The 19,938-nt window shown below is 50.0% G+C and overlaps 2 protein-coding genes across 2 annotated transcripts; one reads left to right on the forward strand and one right to left on the reverse strand.

Moving 5' to 3' along the window:
* Positions 1-234: 234 nt before the first annotated feature.
* On the reverse strand, positions 235-12,313 carry UBFD1 (ubiquitin family domain containing 1). Its single transcript, XM_006268451.4, has 7 exons — positions 12,236-12,313; positions 11,927-12,151; positions 11,648-11,856; positions 10,669-10,734; positions 10,371-10,476; positions 6,941-7,023; positions 235-5,346 (listed from the first exon to the last, which is right to left on the reverse strand). Exons 1-7 carry the CDS (start codon positions 12,261-12,263, stop codon positions 5,236-5,238), a joined length of 828 nt encoding a protein of 275 aa, XP_006268513.1. The 5' UTR covers positions 12,264-12,313; the 3' UTR covers positions 235-5,235.
* A 172-nt stretch (positions 12,314-12,485) lies between these two features.
* EARS2 (glutamyl-tRNA synthetase 2, mitochondrial) lies at positions 12,486-19,868 on the forward strand. The gene is made up of 9 exons (XM_006268419.4): positions 12,486-12,693; positions 13,329-13,484; positions 13,912-14,101; positions 14,585-15,057; positions 15,513-15,621; positions 16,369-16,522; positions 17,481-17,611; positions 18,378-18,513; positions 18,999-19,868. Exons 1-9 carry the CDS (start codon positions 12,657-12,659, stop codon positions 19,080-19,082), a joined length of 1,470 nt encoding a protein of 489 aa, XP_006268481.1. The 5' UTR covers positions 12,486-12,656; the 3' UTR covers positions 19,083-19,868.
* Positions 19,869-19,938: the final 70 nt, after the last annotated feature.

Here is a 19,938-nt window from a genome sequence, read left to right on the forward strand (position 1 = left end):
TTTTGGCTTGAAACAGTGCAAGGGAAAATTATATAGGTTCATGTTTGGACAAAGGCATCTAACACAGGCATCAACACTGGAGTGCAGCAGTGCTACCAGGTAACACTGGAATTCTGACTACTTGTCATCCCAGCAAGCGATATTCTCTGAAAGAGAGAAAATTTTGAATGCCAAGTTTCTACAAGAATAGCTTCATGCGTGTACAATGTCCAAATCACTCAAACACAGACATGCTTAATTATCAAACTTTAATTCGTAAGACTAATCTTACAGAATAAAACAACAGGATAACCAGTCAAGGTTACACTTAAAAAAATCCAGCAGTGCAAATCTAAGACTAAATATTTGTCATCTCCCCCTCCCCCAAAATAGGCAATAGATTATTTTTTAAAAATACCATAACCATGGTACTTACATGTTCCATTAAAATAATTCTGTGGTGAAAACTTACAGGTGGTCTACAACTTGTTAAAAGAATGAATGGATTGAAGTGTGAATAAGATGTACTAAATTGCTTTGAGTCACATAAGGAAAATACTTTGCTGGAAGGTAAAATAACTACATGTTCTAGGTAGCTTGATGACAGGCCTCCCAGCCTGCCCCTCAAGTGACCTGGACAATAACCCTCAAAACAAAATAAAAGATCAAATGATAAGAGAAGGTGAAAGGCTGGAGGAAATGAAAACAGGTTCCTTGGGGAAGGAGAGTAACCCCGAGAGAACAAGCAGTAAGCAGTGGAAGGAAAGTTTTAAACAAACTTTGCACCGCTGAGCTGGCGCACAAAGCAAATCGAGTAGGGAGACCGAGCATGTGTTCTGGAGAAAAGATGCCTGTGCCCCGGGAGCTGCATCACCAAGGATTCTGGGGCAATGCTGGTGCCAGGAAAGGAAGGCAGAAAGGACTTGGAAGGACAACCCAGCAAAATATGGCACTTCGGATATAATGGCCTTGCAAACGAACGCTCTCTCTTTGGCCATTAGAACATGAAATGATGGCTACGAATCTGTGTAAATGCAACTGTCCCCCTGCTGCCAGTTGCAGAATGCAGCGTGTCGTCAGGTTCTTACCTAATCCTTTCCCCAAAACTACCTTTCCCCTTCTCCATGACTTTGCCCTACTGCTCACGTTATCACTCTTACCAAGAACATCTTTATTCCAGTAATAAAATCTCTCTAAGACATTTCTATAGTTGCTAAGAAAATGCATGATTCACTTTAAGGTTCAGCTTCACGTGGGAAATATGCCAGTAATACAGGATTTTCCTACAAGGAAGACTGAGCATGAGAGCTGGTGCTGCTGATGGTCAAGCCCAGAGAAGACTTAAGACTATGCCTCTGCATTCATGAGGAAAAGAAAGCATTGGGAAAATGTGAATGCTCAGGATGCGCAGATGGCTATGGAGACAGGAGATGTAGAACGAGCAGAGAAATGCCAGGCCAAGAAAGATGAGGGAAGTGACAGAGATGAGTGGCCAGCTCCTGCACCAGGGGCTGTTAGCACCAGCAGCAGCAAGGAGTTCATGGAGTAGAGCAGGATTCCTCCTCCACAGAGGAGCTGGGGTAGCGGACGTTGAGGAGGTACTGGCACCTAGGATAGCTACTAGAAAGGAGGCACTAGATGGCACATCAGAAGAATCTAGGATCCGTATGCATGGAAAAGCTTTCTTTATTCCTTCACAACAAACCAGGAAGTCCTTGGCTGCATTCCAGACACTTTGGATACTAGTCAACAACCCAGAGGAAGGGGGAAAAAGACCATACTCTACTAAATTTGGGGGCACACCACCCATTAAGACATTAGGAATGACATACACAGCAAACAGGAAAAACAGATCCCCTCTATAAAGGCTTCCATGCGTATAACTCAAGCAGCTCAACCTTTTGCCTTTCTTGTGAGCCTTGTTGAAGACTTGGTAACATCTCTCTGGACAGATAACACAAGCCATCTTATTAGCAATCTTATTCAACCCAATAAATAAAGATTTTATTAGTTCTTTACTCAACCATTTACTGTATAAAACAGCCTCACTCTGCCCACGTGACCATTTGATATCCTGGATCCAACACAGAAATCCCCATAACTACAAAAGAGAAATTGAGTGTAAAAACTGCAGGACAATAAATGGCTCTGGGACTCGGCAAGCTGCAGTATGTACAAGAGTGTTATTGTGTCATCTAGGCTTTTATGAGCATGGGTCATTTTAAGGACTTTCTTAAAAGTAGAAGTAAAAAAAGTTTCGTGTCATTCTAAAAATAGACAAAGACATCTTGAAGGGACGCTGTCAACTTTAAAGCTAGAGCTTTGAGTCCAGTTTAAGAACAAACTTTCATAAAACTCAGAAAAAGATATGCACAACCAAACCCTGAACAGCAAATGAAAACATACTAGACCAATATCCGTCCTGGTGTACTCCAGCCTAAACACTGCATCTAGACCCTGAAGATGAACTGAGCTTTATTTTCCAAATCAGGTGAAAGTCATGAGACAACGAAGCATGTGGACAGGAACAAGAAAGTCTGAATTCAAAATTTGTCATTATTTGTAATAATCTAAGGTGGTGGGAAATATGGGTACACAATCTGGTTGGCAACACAGGCTTTTAAGTGTCCCTTGAAATATCCAAGACCTATTGTACGTAGCACCGAATGTAGTTATTTTGGCTTCAGGGAAGAAACACGGAAGGGACATTAAATCCTACACTGTATACGGGACCCTAGCTGCCCTCACAGTCTTGGAAGCAATGTCCCCAGGTACATACCCTACCCCAGAATAAGTGACAAACACTGGTGGCAGCCTCATGATTGCATCTGAACGTAGAGCTCCCTGGAACATGTGGGAAGAGCTGCAGTAACACGGTGGAGCACAGCGGACCTTTCAAGTAGAAGGCTACTGAAAGAACAGGAGGGAGAAGGAGACTGAATGGGTTTTTAGACAAATGCAAGGTAAGTGAAGTGGTGAACAGAAGTCAACAACTGAAGTAGTTAAACTGGGCAAGAATAATGGTGAACCCAAGCACCAGAGAATGCTCCACGTCACTGCCTTTTGCACGGGTGTGTAACACAGCAGTGCCTAGTGGAGATTCAGCTGTGCCCGTTCCTTCATATCTGTGCGTTAGCCTTAAACCTAAAGTTAGCAATTAGAAAAATAGAGTGATGATTGCAGTGAAGTTTTACAGACACCCCCCAAAAAACCAGAACGTACAGCTATTCCGTTACTTGCATTTCTGCACTTGCTAACAGCTTTCAGCAGCATAGTCCTAGGAAAACTTCACGGTATGATGCCAGGACAATCCCCGTTATACTGCAAATACTACATGGCAAGACCTGCCACTCTTGGTTTGCGTACAGAATAAAAGCAGCTCAAGCTACAAGAACAACAAGCATATCACCAGGTTAGGTTACCGGTGGGGATGTGAAACCCCTTTGAAATAGACTCATATTGCATGGAGATTTGAACTGGAAAGACAAACCAGAACCACATTATGTCGCTGCCAAAACCACGTAGGCAGGTAGAGAACCTTAACCCAAATACATTTTCAACAGCCACTTTTAAGAAAAACACTCATCCCATGACTGACCCCCTTCTCCAGCTTATGTAAAAAATGCTCATTTAGAAGTTTGCATCTGCTGAGTTTCAACAGAAATATGTCAAAAAAATTAAATACAGACAGAGAGTAAGTTAAATTAGACTTTTATAAAGAGGGATGTTTCTGACCAAACTTTGAGCTACATATAAACACACAATACTAAGTATACAGTGTTTAAAAAAAGCTGGAGATAAAAACCCACAATAGTGATCTGTTCTATGCAGGTTTAAAGCACAGCAAGACTTAATTCAGCCTTACCATGCAATACAGTCTATTAAGGGCGTGCACCTTTTTTCAGGACTGAAAGGTCCATTCAGAAAACCTGAGATAAATGGCACTTCAATTGCAGAGCTGACAGGCAAAATGTCACAAGCCATAGACCAGGAACATTATTTCAGATAGAAAGAGGCTAGAGAGCCAATCTGCTGAATCTGCTGAAAACTTGATGAAATATCAGCTGAAATGTAACCGTGTCATCTTTACCCTTCAGAGACAGGGATCAGTTTTTGGGCACGTATCCCAAACTTCACAAGCATTGCTGATATAAAGAACTAGTACTCTGCAAATCCAGATTGTACAGGACTATTCAATTATGCTGCATCTCGAAAAAGTGGCATCTTGGCCACATAATCCCAACAACTAATAGGAAGGTGGCCTTTGGTTTACCTCCTTTAGTAGCATCATCTTGGTCATTACTGCAGTGCACTGGCTCCAAAAGTTTAGCAGGTTATATTCCAGATTGGCTGACTGTGAACTGATTTATTTTCACATAGATTAGTGTTGACAACATGGCTGCAAAATGATTCTGGACAACAACATACAAGGCAGAGATGCTCCTAAAAACAGCATCTCCCCGCAGGAGGCAGAAAAGGGGTGCGCAGGCAACACAGAATGGCTGAAAACAGCATGAAATGGGACAATAAGCAGCACTGGGCCGTCTTGGCTACAGAAAGTCCACAGTGGCATCTTCCTGCTCCCCACATACAAACACTGCACATATAAAGCCAGAGCTGCTAGTGGAAAAAGCAGAAGCAGGGCATCTTTGGGTTTAAAAAAAAAAAAAACACAACAAAAAACTTCAGAATGTTGCTACCAAAAACAGGCAAATCTGAAATAAAAGGGACAGCAGAATATGGCTTACTAAACCCCGAGTTTGCATACTAGTTAATTTTAAAAAAACAAAACAACAACAACAAAAACCCCAAAAACCTGTTTCTCAAACAGTCACAACCAAGTAAGTAGAGTCTAATGCTTGTAACTGAAAGATTATGAAAATAGTTTTTGTTCAAATCATGTAAAAAATCCTCAACAGTACATTGTAATATTTCCTTTCAAAAACTAAACTGGAAGATCTACTCTCAGCAGATTTAAGTGTATTACACACAATATGTTGTGAATTAAGATTTATTGATTTCCACTGTATTTGCTTTAAATACGGTTGAAGCTGACTGCAGAAAAGGGATGCTGAAATTTTTAAGTTAAAAGTAAACTAATGGTGAAAGAACATCACCTCTGGCTTCCGTCAATGCCTCGCTAGATCACATTTTATTAATAAGTTCCAGGATTATCACATCCAGGGACGTTGGAGGCCTCTCCCAGCAGTGTCCTTAGTTTTGTGTCAGTCTCCTGTGCCAGAGGTGAGCGTGCTTTCAAAAATACTGCCATTTCCCCAGCACCGTGTCTTTGATTGCATCAACATATTGAGTAGGTACCCAATAGACCCAGTAGTAAGACGCTTCTGTAGGGCCCAGCTGAAATGCCTGCGAAGTTAAAAGGACAACAGGTAGCATTTATAAAACTGAAAACAGACAAAGTGGCATCAGACAATCAATCCAGAGGGTGCTTCTGGCACTCGGAAGTCAAGTAAGCCTACCGCAGCTACTGCCTCCCCGCAGCGCTCTTTGAATATTATCACATTCCAAATCTTCTTAACAAATATGACATAAGATTAATTTGGGTCACAAAATGCCCATTACAAGATCTTTCTTTAAAACAAATACAGAAGCCCTAATATACACCAGTTCTAATTTCAGAGAATAAGACATGCCCTGGCTGGAAGATAGTCTGCACAATTCGCAGCCTAACGCCTCTATACAACTCTAGACAGGATAACACAGTGCACATGGCTGAGAAGCCAGTCAAGGAGAGGCAGATGGCTACACTGCAATTTCATTAAGTACTTTCTAAAAGGTTTACAGTTAGGTGTTATGTGCTGTTATCCATCTACTCTGATCAGCGGGAGAAGAGAACTATAAAGTGCCTTTTTTTTGGTAACCTTTTGAGTAATATTTTAGAGTTGTAATCTGAAGAGCCTAGTCTTTTGTGGGGGTGAGCACAAACCAAATGTTTGAACAAGGACTGAAACAACTTCCTTTTGGAGGGAATCACTTCAGGGTCATGGCACTTCCCCCTTCCGCCCACAAAAACAAGAATTGGAGAGACTCATTTCAACATTAAAATTTTGTCACAGTAATGCCAACAGAAGGAAATTTTGGACATAAACCACAGTAGAAGCAGCACTTCCATCTTCTGACATTTATCACTTTATTATTACCCCAGTATTCAGAGATTCAACTATGGGGAAGAGAATTATAATAGAATTAATGAGGTTTTTTATATCATAATAAAACAGGTTGATTAGATATGATGAATGCAACAGGAACTAACACTAAACCAGATATGGAAAATACTACCAACTGTAACACCAATAAACAAACTTTCCTGATAAAGGTACCACGCTGGAGAATGTTTGCTTTAAGAATACAGTCAGGGGACAGAGTTCACCTGATCGTTGTAATAGGAGCAAGTCCTCAATGAACGAGTGATTCAAGCTGAATAAATGCTGAAGCATACAAGTGTCTTACTGGCACAACCCCAAGTGATACATGTTTCATAACAGTCAAGAAAAAAAAATAGGAAAAATGGTCTTATTTATGCATAAGACCGAGTTGGATTATGAACCATATTTTCATAAGAGTTCAGCACTTGCTATATGACAGTCTGAGCCTATTTGAAAGTCTGTCCCAAAGTCCCCAGGTATAAAGTATAAAAATGACATGCCATTTAGGAAAACCTGTATATTCAAACATTTCTGAGAGCAGTATTAAGATTTCTAGTCTAGGGACTTTACATGGCTTTAAAGCATGTGTAAAAAAACAGTTCAGTATACACAACGGACCTTCACAGCATATCCTGACAAAAATATTTACGCTATAATAGCAGACAATATTCAAATTCAGACTTTCAGGGGCATCTGAAATCTGCACAACTGCCAATCTTGGTGTTATTCTAATGTAAAATCCCCGTGTCATTGTATTTGTATCATGTAATCAGGACAGCAGAGGAATTACTTACCATCATGTGATAATCCTCATGTCCCTCAATAGGTTCACTCACCACATTTTTAATAGATCCCATGGGTAATTTTTCTGTTCTCTCTATAGCAAAATGAATAACAATTACTATATTGAATATATATCTACAATTACTAATTGAATATACTATTTGAATATGAATTACAATTATTATTTGAATCTATAATGCAGCAGCATTTCATGTTCATTTCAAGTGCCATCTCCCACAGCCCCCAGGACTCCACCTTGCAGCAATCCTTCCCCCTTTGACTAGCTCCGAATTCCTACTTGTCTGAAGTCAATGAACCACATTTCACTCATCTGGGATCCGGCAAACCAACCATGCAAAATAACTCCAGTCCCTGTCAGGCCATCACCTAAGCTTTGTTGTTACCGATTTGTGCCAAGAACCTCTGTAAATAGCAGACAACCAAATCTGTTTCAGCCACAGGCCCCAGTACTGCAAAATTTTTACGCTTGTTCAACTTCACAACTGTGTCGTCCCCCTCCCCCCCACTTAATTCAACAAGACTTCACCCAGTAGCAAAGCTCAGCGTGGACATGTCTGCATGTGGGATTGGAACCTAGGGAAGTAAAACTTGCAGAAGTTGCAAGAACAAATAACACTTGGACTAGGAAAATAAAATGCACAGCTCCCGATCAAGATCTAGTCCCATCTCCATCATTGGACAGTGTGCATTTGTTATTGTAGGAAAGTACTCAAAGATACTACAAAAAATATTAGAGAGCGCACAGAAGTGAAAGAAAAAAAAAAGACCAAAAAACTATCAGTAAAAACTCTGGTTAACTTGCCTGTGGGATAAATTGAAACTATAATTTAATGTGCTGCTGTTCTGGTTTTTTTGCCAGCAGCTCCTCCCATTAAATCCTGATGATTGGTCACTACTAGACAATTTGCCATTAACTCCATTCTTCTTGCTGTGGTGAATTAACTAGTTTACTGCATGTTCAAAATGACATAGCAGAACTTGATAGCTTAATTCCTCAGTCGCAGCTATCTGCCTAATATGACCCACTATGGATTTCTTTCGTTTCTTAACTAGGACATTTATCCCCACTTTTTCCTTTAGACTTCTACTTCTAACATATGCAAATATTAATTCTCATACAGCTCTCTAACTCTCATTTCACCCACATAAACCTGACACTCTTGATTCATTTCCTCGGGTGCAGGACACAGTAAACCAGAACTTGCCACTGTACAAGAGAAGCCAAACAATGTATACCCTAGATGAGATGCTCTTTCTATGCCTGAAGAAAGGTGTTTGGTGCCCAAAATCTTGCAAAGAACAGTTTTTCCAACTATTTAGTTGGTCTAATAAAAGATAATCATCACCTCTACCCAAAGAACCTTGTCTGCCTATGTTCTTAGACCTACACGGCTACAACCAACAACCCTAGATGAGGAGCAACCTTTACATGCAACCCAAAAGGCAGCAACTGCTTCCAGAGGAAACGTAAGGAAGCACAGCAGCATACACGTGCTTTGTTTTTACCTCACAAAGACAAGAGACAAAAATGCGAATCTACATTCTGAATACTAATAAAGTAACAATCTTATGTCTGGCTGTCATAGACCAATAGGAATCAGACTAACCGATGATCATTTACTAAGCAAATAATTACTTGGTACCTATATAAAAATCCTCCAAACATTAAGCATGTCCTTAGACCAGCATGGATACAACAACCCTCCAAACATTCATGAATTCTCACAATGCCTCGAGACACACAGTCACCCCTATCATCTTCACTTTACACGTGAAAAAAGCGCAGACCAAAGAAGTATTCTCCCCTAGGTCACTTTAGACATAGCACATTTCAAAACCTACCAGAGTGAGAAAGAAACAATTATCCAAATCGCTAAGGTACGCAATTCGAACCGTCTCTCTCTCTAATGAAACAGAAAACAACCCTGTTTCGACAGCTCCAAACAAGCAGCCCATACAAACAGGACAATATCACCCCAGCCATTTAGTTCAAGAGAAACAGAGTCCCTGGAATGGATGCTGTTGCAGATTTTCAGGCCAGGAAAGACTATTGTGATCATCTACTCCAGGGATGCTTAACCCTTGGCTTACAGGCCAGATCCGGCCCAAAGAGCTCCCCATGGGTCCAAAAGTTTGCTGTGTGGGAGTGGTGACAGTGTTAATTGCTGCTCTTCCACCACCAAATTTCCAGACCTGCAGCGAGCCCTCAAGCACACACAGTTAGGTGCCTGGGGCCAGAGCAGCCCAGGGCCCAACCCTGTGCACCAGCCCTATGTGGGGTTCGGTTTGTGGATGGGTCCTGTGCCGCTAATCTGGTTGGCAGGGGTGAATAGTTGAACACCCCTGACTTTGTCTAATCTAGGACAGGCTAAAGAACGCAGTGATTTTTGGTGGGGCCTGAAAAAACATGTTAGCAGTATGGAAATTAATATTTGCAAAGCTTAAATGATATCTATTCATCATTGTCATAATGTAGCAAAGAAAGACTTATCCTGAGTTAACATCAGAGTCCAAGTTCTCTTAGGCTGTGGACACATTAAGGGGTCTTCCTGAGATGCCCTAAGCTGCTTTAGGAGGAAGGGGTCAGGGGAAACTATTGTAGCCCATGATGTAACCCCATAAACAGAGGGAAATCAAGGCTTGGGAAAGTTTACTTTGCTTCCAGTCCAGGGCAGGACAGCAGGCTGTTCGTGTGCAGTTACCCCGGTGTTCTCTGTTCCAAGGGACTTCCATTCACACGGCCAGGCTGTTGCTGGAACAACAAGCAAGTCTTTCCATTCTTTTCACCCATCACCCTGTTCTAGCCGAGGGAAACAGGCACTGCTCCCTTTGGAGGCTCCCTTTGAGATGTCCTCCGGGCAGTGTGCTCCCACTGCAGTACTTTCAGTCTCCTCTGGCACAAGTCCTCAAGACTGTAAGTTGAATCCCCTGCACAGGAGCACATGTCGCATCCCTAAACTAGACTGCACATGTACCGCATTGAAACAAGACACCCAATTCATTTCAGCTGTAAAAAGATGACAGGTGCCAGGACTCCTCGATGTGCTCCCAGCTCCAAGAGAGACTTCCCTGAGACAGCAGAAGTTACTGAGCCACGCTGTGTTGTGGTAATTTAACTAATTTTGTGAATCGGTTTTACGATCAAAAAGGTTATAAAATGCCAAGCGTGATTAACTTACAACAATGAACTATAAACAGTAGGACAGTAAACTCCAATAGCACAACTGAGCCTAACTAAATCCAACATTTAGTAACACTTCATCACCTGAAATGAGTGCATTTGAGAAAAGAAAGCAAAACTTTTTTTTGAAGGATTAAATGATTAAAGGAGTTGGAGCTACTCCATGACTCAAGGAAATCGACACCTAGTGTGCACAGATTCCAAGCGTTAACTATTCATGTCAAGTCTAAATCACTTACCTTTCGTGCCAATCCATAGCTGATCTTGCTCTAGTTTAAAGGTCAGTCTCACTTTTCCCCCTGACTTATTGTACATGCCAGATAAGGGCACTGTTGGCAGACGTTCCTAAAAAACACAGTACAGAGAATGAAAACACGATACTTAAAATTAACGAGTAAGCTGTGCAGCTATAGAGTATAAAGCACATCCACTGTACTTTACTATGCGAGTGCAGAGAAATTAAGCCCGACAAGTCTCAAGAAGGACTAACAATGGACTCCACCAGTCAAGACAATAGTTGAGGTATTATTTACCCACCTGAACGCCTTTAACAGAAGGCATCACGTCATCAGGTTTTCCTTTGTCCAGTACTTTTCTGTGTTGCTATAAACATAAACCAGAGATCAGAATTTGATTGCAATTACTTGCGATTTCCTTCTTACCGTTTCCTTGAACGCTCCAATAGCACCTCGTAGCAGTTAAAAATACTTGGCCTCAAAGACGTTTTAAATTTACCGAGGAAAACTGCTTAGCTAAACCTCAGCTGAAGGCCTATCTGACAGACTAAAAATACGATGAGAGATAAAACCCAAGTACAAGAGAAACGAAGCACCTCTTCAATACTGTGAGAGGTGCACTTTGACAAGGCGAGGTTAATAACCGAGCGTTATATATTCAGTGGCCATCACTAAACACCCTGCATCTGAAGGTGCAGCCTGCGGGAACGCAGCGACAGCCCAGAATAAATGTGAGCGGCAGCAACAAAGAAAGAAACCCCGCGCTCGCAAGCGAGAAGTTTGCCGAGCACCTCTGAAAAACGACGCGGCTCGCAATCGACGCGAACAGACGCAAGCAGGTTTCGTCAAAGAGCTGAAGACCAACGGCCACGCTGCTTTTTCCAGCTATTCGAGTCGGACTAATTAAAGGTATCAGATTTACCGAAAGGACCTTGTCTGCTAACAGCGACGCTAGTTTTTTAGCAAGACCGGGTTTGGACGATGGGTTCCTACGGCAAGAAAACCCCACGCTCGGCCCCGAACCGGGGCCGGCGTCGCCAGCGCCGCGACGTTCCCAGCGCCGCAGCTGGGCTCTGCCGCCCGGGGCGCCAACGTCTGCAGACGCGAGCTCAGCGCCCGCGGCCCCGTGTCCCGGCGCCGACCGTCGGGGTGAGAAGCCGAACGCCGGACCTCGGGCTGCGGGGGCCGAGCCCGACGACCCGCGACGCCCCCGCCGGCTACGAAACCACCGGAGACGCCCCGAATGGCGAGCCCGTGCCCTTCCCTCCCCCGGCGCCCACCTTCTGCCGGCAGAGCGGCTCCTTCTTGCTCTCCTCGGCCTTGACCTCGGGCTGCGCGGCCTCCTTGGGCGTGTTGACGGCCAGCACGTCGTTGATGGTGGAGCCCACCACCATGATCTTGGCGCCGTTGGTCACCTTGATCTCGCGCAGCGTCTTGTCCTCGGGCACCAGCCCCTTGAACATGACCTTCTGCATGGCGGGCGGCAGGCCTAGGGAAGAAGGCAGGGCTTGACCCCGGGCGCCGGCGGGGCCGGGGGGGGGGCGGGGGCCCGCGCCTACCTGTGAGCGCCTGGATCTGCTGCTTGAGCGCCGCGCCCGAGCCGTCCAGCGGGAAGCGCACGTCGTACTTGGTCTTGTTCCAGATGATGCGCAGCTCCACCAGCTCCTGCTCCGGCCCCGCGCCCGCGCCCGGCCCGCCGCCGTTGCTGACGGGCTCGGCCTGCGCCTCCTCGTCCTCCGCGCCGTCCCGCGCGGCCTCCGCCTGCATGCCCGGCTCCGCCGCCTCTGCGGACACAAGCGGTGAGGGGCCGCCCCGCCTCGGCCCGCCCGCCCGGGCCTACCCCGCCCGCCCCGCCGCCCCACGCTCACCCGCGGCCGAGGCAGAGGCGGCCGCCATGATGATTGTGTACAATCCGCCCGCGGGGGGTGCCGGGAAACGCCGAGCGCGGGGATTGGCCCTGCCAGCGCCCCGTACCCCGGCACGGCCCCGCCTCCGCCCTGCCATTGGCCTCCGGCCACCACCGCTGCGCTGGGATTGGTCCCCGCCAGCCCCCGTACCCTACCCTGCGATTGGCTCCGTGCCCCGCCCGCTGCGCTCGGATTGGCCCCCGCCGGCTCCCGTACTTCGCGTCCGCTCAGTCAGAGCTGGGGACTTCCGCGTTCAGCACGTGGGCGCTGCCCCCTGGCTCGTGGCCCCTGTGCGGCCCCCCGGCGCCAGGAGAGCCCGCCCCTGCGTGCCGTCGATTGGCTGTTGGGGAGGGCGGAAGGAGCGCTCCCCACGTGCCCCGCCATGTGCTCGCGGGTGCGCTTCGGGCCCAGCCCCACAGGTAGCCAAGGCCCCTCTCCGCCCGCTGCATCGCTAGCGCCTGCCCCGCTCCCCCGCACGCTTGGGACGGGCGGGCGGGCCGCTGCAGGGAAGCAGGAGCTCCCCGGGGTGCGGGGCAGTTCCTGGGGCACGAGGCCGGGGCAGGGATGCGGGTCCGAGGCCGCCGCTCGGGCGGGGCTTGCGCAGGCGGCGTCTCGGAAAGGAGGGCGGCGACTGGCCTTGTCCGTCTGTCCGTCCGGGAGCCGGTCGAAGGCGGCTTCCTCCCGCGCGGCCTTGAGCTGACCCCGGGCCCGGCCCCACGTCGGGGAAGCGGGCGGAAACCAGCGTGGAGGCCTTCCGCGCCCAGTGCGGGCAGCGCTTGCAGGGCCCCAGGGCGAGCTGGTTCCTCACCGCTCCCAGGGTGACCAAGGGCGAGCGGCCGATGCTTTTAAGCCCCCTCAGCGGTAGCGTGGCCATCGCTGCCCCCATTCGCAGGTCTTTCATTCGTAGATGTTGGGGTCAGGAGGGGTCTCGGCAGGTCGCCGAGTCCGACCCCTGCCCTGGGCAGGGAAGAGCGTGGGGGGCTGACGACCTCGGCCAGGTGCGTGTCCAGCCTCCTCCTCTCCCGACTCCTCTGCTTTCTGCCCCACGCCCCAGGCTTTCTGCACTTGGGCGGCCTCCGCACGGCGTTGTACAACTATATTTTTGCCAAAAAACACGGAGGGAGCTTTATCTTGAGACTGGAGGATACGGATCAGAGCCGAGTGGTGCCCGGGGCCGCGGAAGGGATCGAAGACATGCTGGAGTGGGCAGGTAACTTCCAGCTCCGCGCGTTTCGCTTGCCCGCCGAGACGTGTCGCAAAGAGCGCTCTTGCCGTCACGTAAAAGCCCGGCGGTCGATAAAATGACAAGCTCTGAAGTCTCCGTGGTATTTAGTGGAAGGTCGTTACTGTGACGGACTAAGAAAGGTGGGAGCGTCCTGTGGCCGCCTCCGTGCGCTGCGCTCGGCCAGCAGAGATGCATCAGGTCTGCTAAAGCGCCCGTCAGTGCGCGCCCATCTCGGCTGCTGGGAACGGCAGATCTGAAAGAGGCGACGCCGTAATGCTCTCGATCGCGCTGTAGATCCTGTGCTGGGGGTGGACGGTTATCCGCTGCCCGAGAGCCGTGGCTCTCTGCACCCGTTTAACGCTTTCGTGTTCCAGATTTTACTTGTTGAATCCCATTTCCTCTGGCGTTCCAGGTATCCCGCCTGATGAGAGCCCGCGGCGAGGTGGCCCCGCTGGGCCCTACCAGCAGTCTCGCAGGCTTGAGCTGTACACGAAAGCCTGTGACGTCCTTGTGGAGAAGGGAGCAGCTTACCGCTGCTTTTGCACTCCCCAGCGCCTGGAGCTGCTGAAAAAGGAAGCGCTGCGCAGTCGGCAGGTGCCACGGTAGGGAGCTTTCGCCGTGACCTGGGGGTGCTTGTCTCCTAGGCTGTGTATTTGCAGAACTCGTGATGAAGTCTGGAAGCTTGTGACTCCAGATGCCAAACTTTAGGTCACTAACATTGCAGTCACTTGTTAGCTCCCAGTGCGTCTCGTTATTGAAGGGGAAGTGCAGGTCCCCAGCCTGAATGGCAGCTCTTGCTGTTTACATGCCATGCTCTTTCTCTGAAGAGCAGTGCAGATGTTGAGTGATGCAGCTTCCCAGCCCTTCACGAGACAGGGATGTAGATAAGCGTTATCTTCCATTAGTGTATCAGGGGATTGAAATACAGAGGTAAAGTGATTTGACCGAGGCCACAGAACAAATGATTGAAAGAGTCAAGGTTAGAACTTGGGGTCCAAGCTAGAGCTGAAATCTATATGAGGTTCATGAGGAAAGGGGCCTCTTGCCCGGCGTACTGACCTCAGACCGCTGCCATCCTGTCCCAGGTACGACAACAGGTGCCGACACCTGACCGCTAAACAAGTAGCTGAGAAGCTGTCGCAAGGCTCCGAGTGGGTGATCCGCTTCCGACTGGAGGGAGATGTGGAGCCCTTTAATGACCTGGTTTATGGGTGGACCAGACACGAAGTGGCCAGCATCGAAGGGGACCCGGTGATCCTAAAGGGGGATGGCTTCCCCACCTACCACCTGGCGAATGTGGTGGATGACCATCACATGGAAATCAGCCACGTCCTGCGTGGGACAGAGTGGCTGACTTCGACGTCCAAGCACCTCCTTCTCTACAGAGCCTTTGGCTGGGACCCCCCCCAGTTCGCCCATCTCCCGCTGCTCCTGAACAGAGACGGCACCAAGCTGTCCAAACGGCAGGGTGACATCTTCGTGGAACGTTTTGCTCAAGACGGCTACTTGCCAGAAGCACTGCTGGACATTATAACCACCTGCGGCTCTGGGTTTACAGGTATCAGGTGCAGACTGGGCTCTGTCTGGGCAGTGGGGGCTGCCTCGGGCTGGTTACTTGCCTGGAAAGGATCTGGTCTGGTAATGCTAAAGAGCTCCCAGCTCTGTTTGGAGGAAGTCAGGGCAGGGGATCTCATCAGCTGGCCTGAAAGGGCCTTTGCAGGTAAAGTGCTGCTACCTGTTCTGAAGCCTCCTCTAGTGGGGATGGATGATGGATTAGAGTGGTGATGGGGTCTGGGTTTTGGTGCCATTGAAATGGAGTCTGCTGCCTAGTTGACTGAGTTCCTGGCCGTCTCGGCACAGAGCAGTGGGCCCTGGAGATGATTTCCCTCCAACATGCTGCTGGCTGCAGGGCAACCCTTGTTCCTGGCTCAAGGCTAGCGATGAGTAGCAGTGATGCCCGTTCTCTGTCAGAGGCACCTTGCACATAACCCCCCCCATTGGGTCATTTTGCAGGTAACCAGGGGGGGCGGACACTGGAGCAGTTGATCTCGGAGTTCAATGTGGGCCGGATAACAACCCACTCCGCCCTGCTGGACCTGGACAAGCTCCTGGAGTTCAACAGGTGGGCAGCTCGGCAGTGCCTTTACAACCACGACCTTGTTCCTCTGCAGTTCTCCCCCCGCCCAAGGACTTCACCTGCCTTCTTGTTTAGCCCGCTTCTCCAGGTGTGGTCTCCTTGCTGTGGTCCTATGAGCTTCCTGCTTCTCCCCTGCTCAGAGAGGGTTCCAGCAGCCCCTGCCAGCATCCTGCCTGTCAGACCCCATGGAGGCTTAAGGGGTCATTTGATCCCAGCATTCATTTCTGCCCAGGGCAGGGGGTCAGACTTGATGATCTGCCCAGGTCCCTTCCGACCCGACCAACTATGAAACTAACACGTGCCCCGTCCACACTCCCCTGATCTAACACAGCCCTGAGGTTCACCTGGCAGAGAAGGGGTTGCCCGTTGAGGAGGCATGAAACCAGCCTGTTCAAGATTGCATCAGTCTAAACCACAGCAGCGTTCATGTGTTGGATGTTTGGACAGGGCTAGAGCAGCGAGCGTGGCCTGAGGACCTTGAGGCTGTGTTGCTACTGCTGAATGAGAAGTCTGTGTGAAAATCTGCTTTGTTAACCACAGCTTTTTAAAGGTTTCTCTTTGAAGCACCATGCGTCCCACCAAGGCTGCTTCTCCTGGGGTGCTGCTTTGCTGTTTGCTGTTTCTTCTCACTGCCACATCCACGTTCCAAGGGACTCCACAGATTTTATTGCAAGTGTGGGGCGAGTGTTGCCAGTCATTTGAGCGTAACCAAGGGTCCTGTCTTCTCCGCAGGACTCACCTGGTCCGGCGCATTGAGAATGAGAGGCTACGACCCAAGGTGGTGGAAGAGCTGCAGGCCCTGGTGGAGCAGGCTTATGGGGAACAGCTCGTGGACAGACAGGTTCTAGAGAAGGACTATGTGGAGCGTGTCCTGCTGCTGTGGAAAGTATGACAAGCCTCTGTAGGGGGAGGAATGGCAGGTGGGAGGGCAGGGCTCTGTGACTTGGCTGGGCTGCTGTGCCTTGTGCTCCAAAGCTCTTGGTTTGCTGCCATTCAGCTGCAAGCAGCGAAAGGCAGGCATTGCCACCCCCAGCACTTGTATCCAGAACATGGTGGGACCGCGTGCGCCTGAGCTGCAGGTGTGAATGTGCCCGGTGTCCCTGGTCCCCTGCAGAATAAGCACATTGGGTTGACAAGCATCAGGTGGTGGGCTCAACAGAGGGGCCCACGCCCTGGGCACTTCTTTATCTCCGGGTTTCGTTGGCTGGGCAGCGTGGGGGAGGGCTGCGTGTTTGGGACTAACTGGAGAAAGGAAAATCAGCAGGTTTCTGAATCCAGAGCCCAGCTGGAAGAGGAAGCGGCAAAGCAAGGGCTGGCGCGGGGGTGGTGCTGACACAGCAGTGAGCCCTGTGGCTTGTTGGGGCCCCTGTTTCACTTGTGTCCTGTGGCAGCTCTGCCAGGCTCGGGTGCTGCTGCATGTTCTCTCGAATGACGCCAGCTCCTTCGTGGAGGCAGAGGCGCCCCGGCTGCTGGGAGCATGAAGTTTTGCTGTGACAGTGATCACGCGTTGCTCATGTGATTTCCTGCCTCCGTTTCTCCACTGAGCCAACAAATGAATGTGGTGAGCCACATCCAGGGGCCCGACTGAGTCAGCCTGCCAGCTCCCTGCAGGGCTGTCCCTGAGGCAGTGTGAGTCAGGCCCAGCCTGCCCTGTACTTTGCACCCTCCTCTGCACCAGCCCAGCGTGGGTATAAGACCCTGCCCAGTGCTTCATGCTCCCTGCATGGACACCAAGTGTGAGGTGACGAGTATGGAGACTGTGGCACTGCCTGTGAAACCCAGGGACGAGCAGAGGCTCTCTTTCTCTCCCTCTCCCTGACAGCACCCTCCATTCTGTCTCCCAGGGCCGCATAAGCCTCCTGAAGAGCCTGGTGTCGCCCAGCTACTCCTACTTGTGGGTGAGGCCCTCTGTGCCCCGAGAGCAGCTGCAAGCCTTGTCAGCAGAAGTGGATGAGATAGGGAGGCTGGTTCTCGGGTGAGTGGCTCCCTCCCCGGGGTAGCTGCCTGGTGACTGCGCTGATGTTGCCGGGGCAGGGAGAAGAGAAGTGCACATTGAACCATGCTGTCATGAGTGTGCTGTGAGAAGCTGCAAGAGTTTGTTAATCAAGAGACCTTCCTGACACCTGCAAGCAGGGACCGTCTCTGTTCCGTGCCTCTGTAGCACCCAGCCCATGGCTAGTTCTGCTGTCCTGCAGCCCCCCGGCCCCGTGTCACCCGAGGTAGCATCTCCAGTAGAGAAACCAGGAAGGCTTGTGTAGGTAGGTGCCAGACTGTTCTGCTGGCAAACAGCAAGGCCGTGATGTGGTCAGGACACCAGTGTAACGAGCCGCATGTTTCAGTGTGAATCTGGTGCTTGTCCAAGGCCCTGCCCCTCTGGAGATCTGTCCCTGCAAGGGGCCCATCCTTTTGCTGCTGGTGTTTCCTCCCACTGCTCCCCAGTCCTTCCTGTGCAGACATCAGGGGACGGTCCCTCCAGCTGCTGCTCTGTGCTGGCTCCCTTGTGTTGTGTGTCTGATATCCGCTCATCCCACTGCGTTTCAGCCATGATCCGCACCACCATGTGCTACCGTGGGTGAAGACCTCCTTCCCCTCGCTCTGCCAAGCCCTCCTGGCATTGACCTGTGTAACTACCTGTTCAGATCCTAGCCCTTCCAGCACTTGGCTTGTATGCAACAGTCCCCTTTGGGGAGACTCCTGCCCACACCCTGTGTCCCCCGGCTGATGGGACCTCTCTCCCTCAGGCTGGTGGAAGGGCAAGCCACCGCTCTCACCACCGAGCGCTTGAGCCGAGACTTGAAAGGCCTGCAGGAGAGGATCAAGGGGATCAAATACAGCACCATGATGAAAATCCTCCGCTTGGCCCTCAGTGGACAGCAGGTAAAAGCTATCTGGGGCTGGGACCTTCCCATCCCCAAACAGCCCCTACCCCTGGGTCCTGAGGATGCTGCCATCGGGGTTTTAAATTTGATGACATGAAGGTGACGGGGAAGTGAGAGAGAAGCGAGAACTACCAGAGTATCTCCTGGCAGTCAGGACACTGGTTAGAAACGCAGCTGGCTCAGGTACCCGGGTGTTGGCAGCCACAGGGTTTGTGCGTGTCCTGGTTCTTCCTCTGTCCTAAGCAGGCACCAAACAAAGCTGGTTCCTTTCCAGGTGTAGCTCCCTGGGGTTCAGCTTGGAGTAACGAGGGGGATTTTTCTTCAGAAACCAGAAGGGGAACTTCTGCTTTTATTGCTAGTAATGTTGTGTTGACTCTAGCAGCAGTCTGGCAGCTGGTCGCTCGGCTGTCTCCGGTGTGGCACGAGGCACCAGCTTGTACCCGTGTGAAACACCAGCCCAGTGACTCTTCTGTGTGTTTTCAGCAAGGGCCGAGCATTGCAGAGATGATGGTCTCCCTGGGCCCCCAAGAGGCGTGTGAACGGATACGGAAGGTGCTGTCCAGCTAGCAAGAAGCTGCCAGAGGGCATGGCCCCTCCGGGCAGGCAGCAGTGGCTGCTCAGGGCTCCGCATGTTCTTCTTAGCCCTAAGTGTGCACCGACAAACTGGCTGAATTGCTCAGCGGGACACTTGTGGACCCACGTGTGTCTTCTGAGGTGGCAGCTCGGACACGAGGGCAGCAGGGTCCACTGCAGTGTGCTCACCTTGTAGGAGCCAGCTGCTGTCTGGGTGCTGCGGATAACGAGACCTTCCTCAGCGCAGCGTTTTGATCCAGCCGGGGACAGCAGAGGCTGAACGTATACTTCTGACGGCCGCCGACTGTCCCCCGAGCTCTTCGGAGGGGAAGTGCATTTTGGACCAAACAGCCACGGCTGAGTGGCTCCCACCAAAGCTGTTGGGGAAGAGGTGTCACAGGAGCAGGCTGTGTCCTTTCAGCCATGCACGTCTGGCTTGGCACACCTATGTCAGTGGCAGCTGGTGCAGGAGAGAAGCTTGTGCTTTCCACTATCCTTACTTTGTGGGTGACGTGAGGGCACAAACGCCCAGCACCAAAGCTCACCCTCCGGCAGTGCCCAGTTCCTTTTCTCATGGCCCTGGTACTTTTTTTCTCTTTGTCCAAAGCTTACTTTCATTCTTAGCTGAAATTGTATCGGGTGGGTCTTTTCTTTGCAGTGAGTCCTGCCCCCTTCCCTCCTGTAGTGCTGCAGAGGAAAGCACACACTCTTGCACGCGTATGTTTAAATGTGATGTGCCCGTGCAGCTCTTCCCTGTGAATAAAGTCCGTACGTAATTCACTGTGGCCTTCTCAGCTCTCGATGCTTTGAGTGCAGTGGGCGTGGGGTGGTGTCCAGGTGGGGTGGTGTC

Source organism: Alligator mississippiensis, chromosome 13 (assembly GCF_030867095.1).
Source record: "Alligator mississippiensis isolate rAllMis1 chromosome 13, rAllMis1, whole genome shotgun sequence".
Taxonomy (NCBI): Eukaryota; Metazoa; Chordata; order Crocodylia; family Alligatoridae; genus Alligator; species Alligator mississippiensis.

Coding starts and splice junctions, on each gene's coding strand:
- UBFD1 (XM_006268451.4), bottom strand. CDS start 12,263: ATGGCGGCCGCCTCTGCCTCGGCCGCGG. Junction 10,735..11,647: donor AGCCGCTCTGCCGGCAGAAG/GTGGGCGCCGGG, acceptor TTATGTTTATAG/CAACACAGAAAAGTACTGGA. Junction 7,024..10,370: donor GCTATGGATTGGCACGAAAG/GTAAGTGATTTA, acceptor ATTTTGCTATAG/AGAGAACAGAAAAATTACCC.
- EARS2 (XM_006268419.4), top strand. CDS start 12,657: ATGTGCTCGCGGGTGCGCTTCGGGCCCAGCCCCACAG. Junction 14,102..14,584: donor CGCAGTCGGCAGGTGCCACG/GTAGGGAGCTTT, acceptor ATCCTGTCCCAG/GTACGACAACAGGTGCCGAC. Junction 15,622..16,368: donor AAGCTCCTGGAGTTCAACAG/GTGGGCAGCTCG, acceptor TCTTCTCCGCAG/GACTCACCTGGTCCGGCGCA.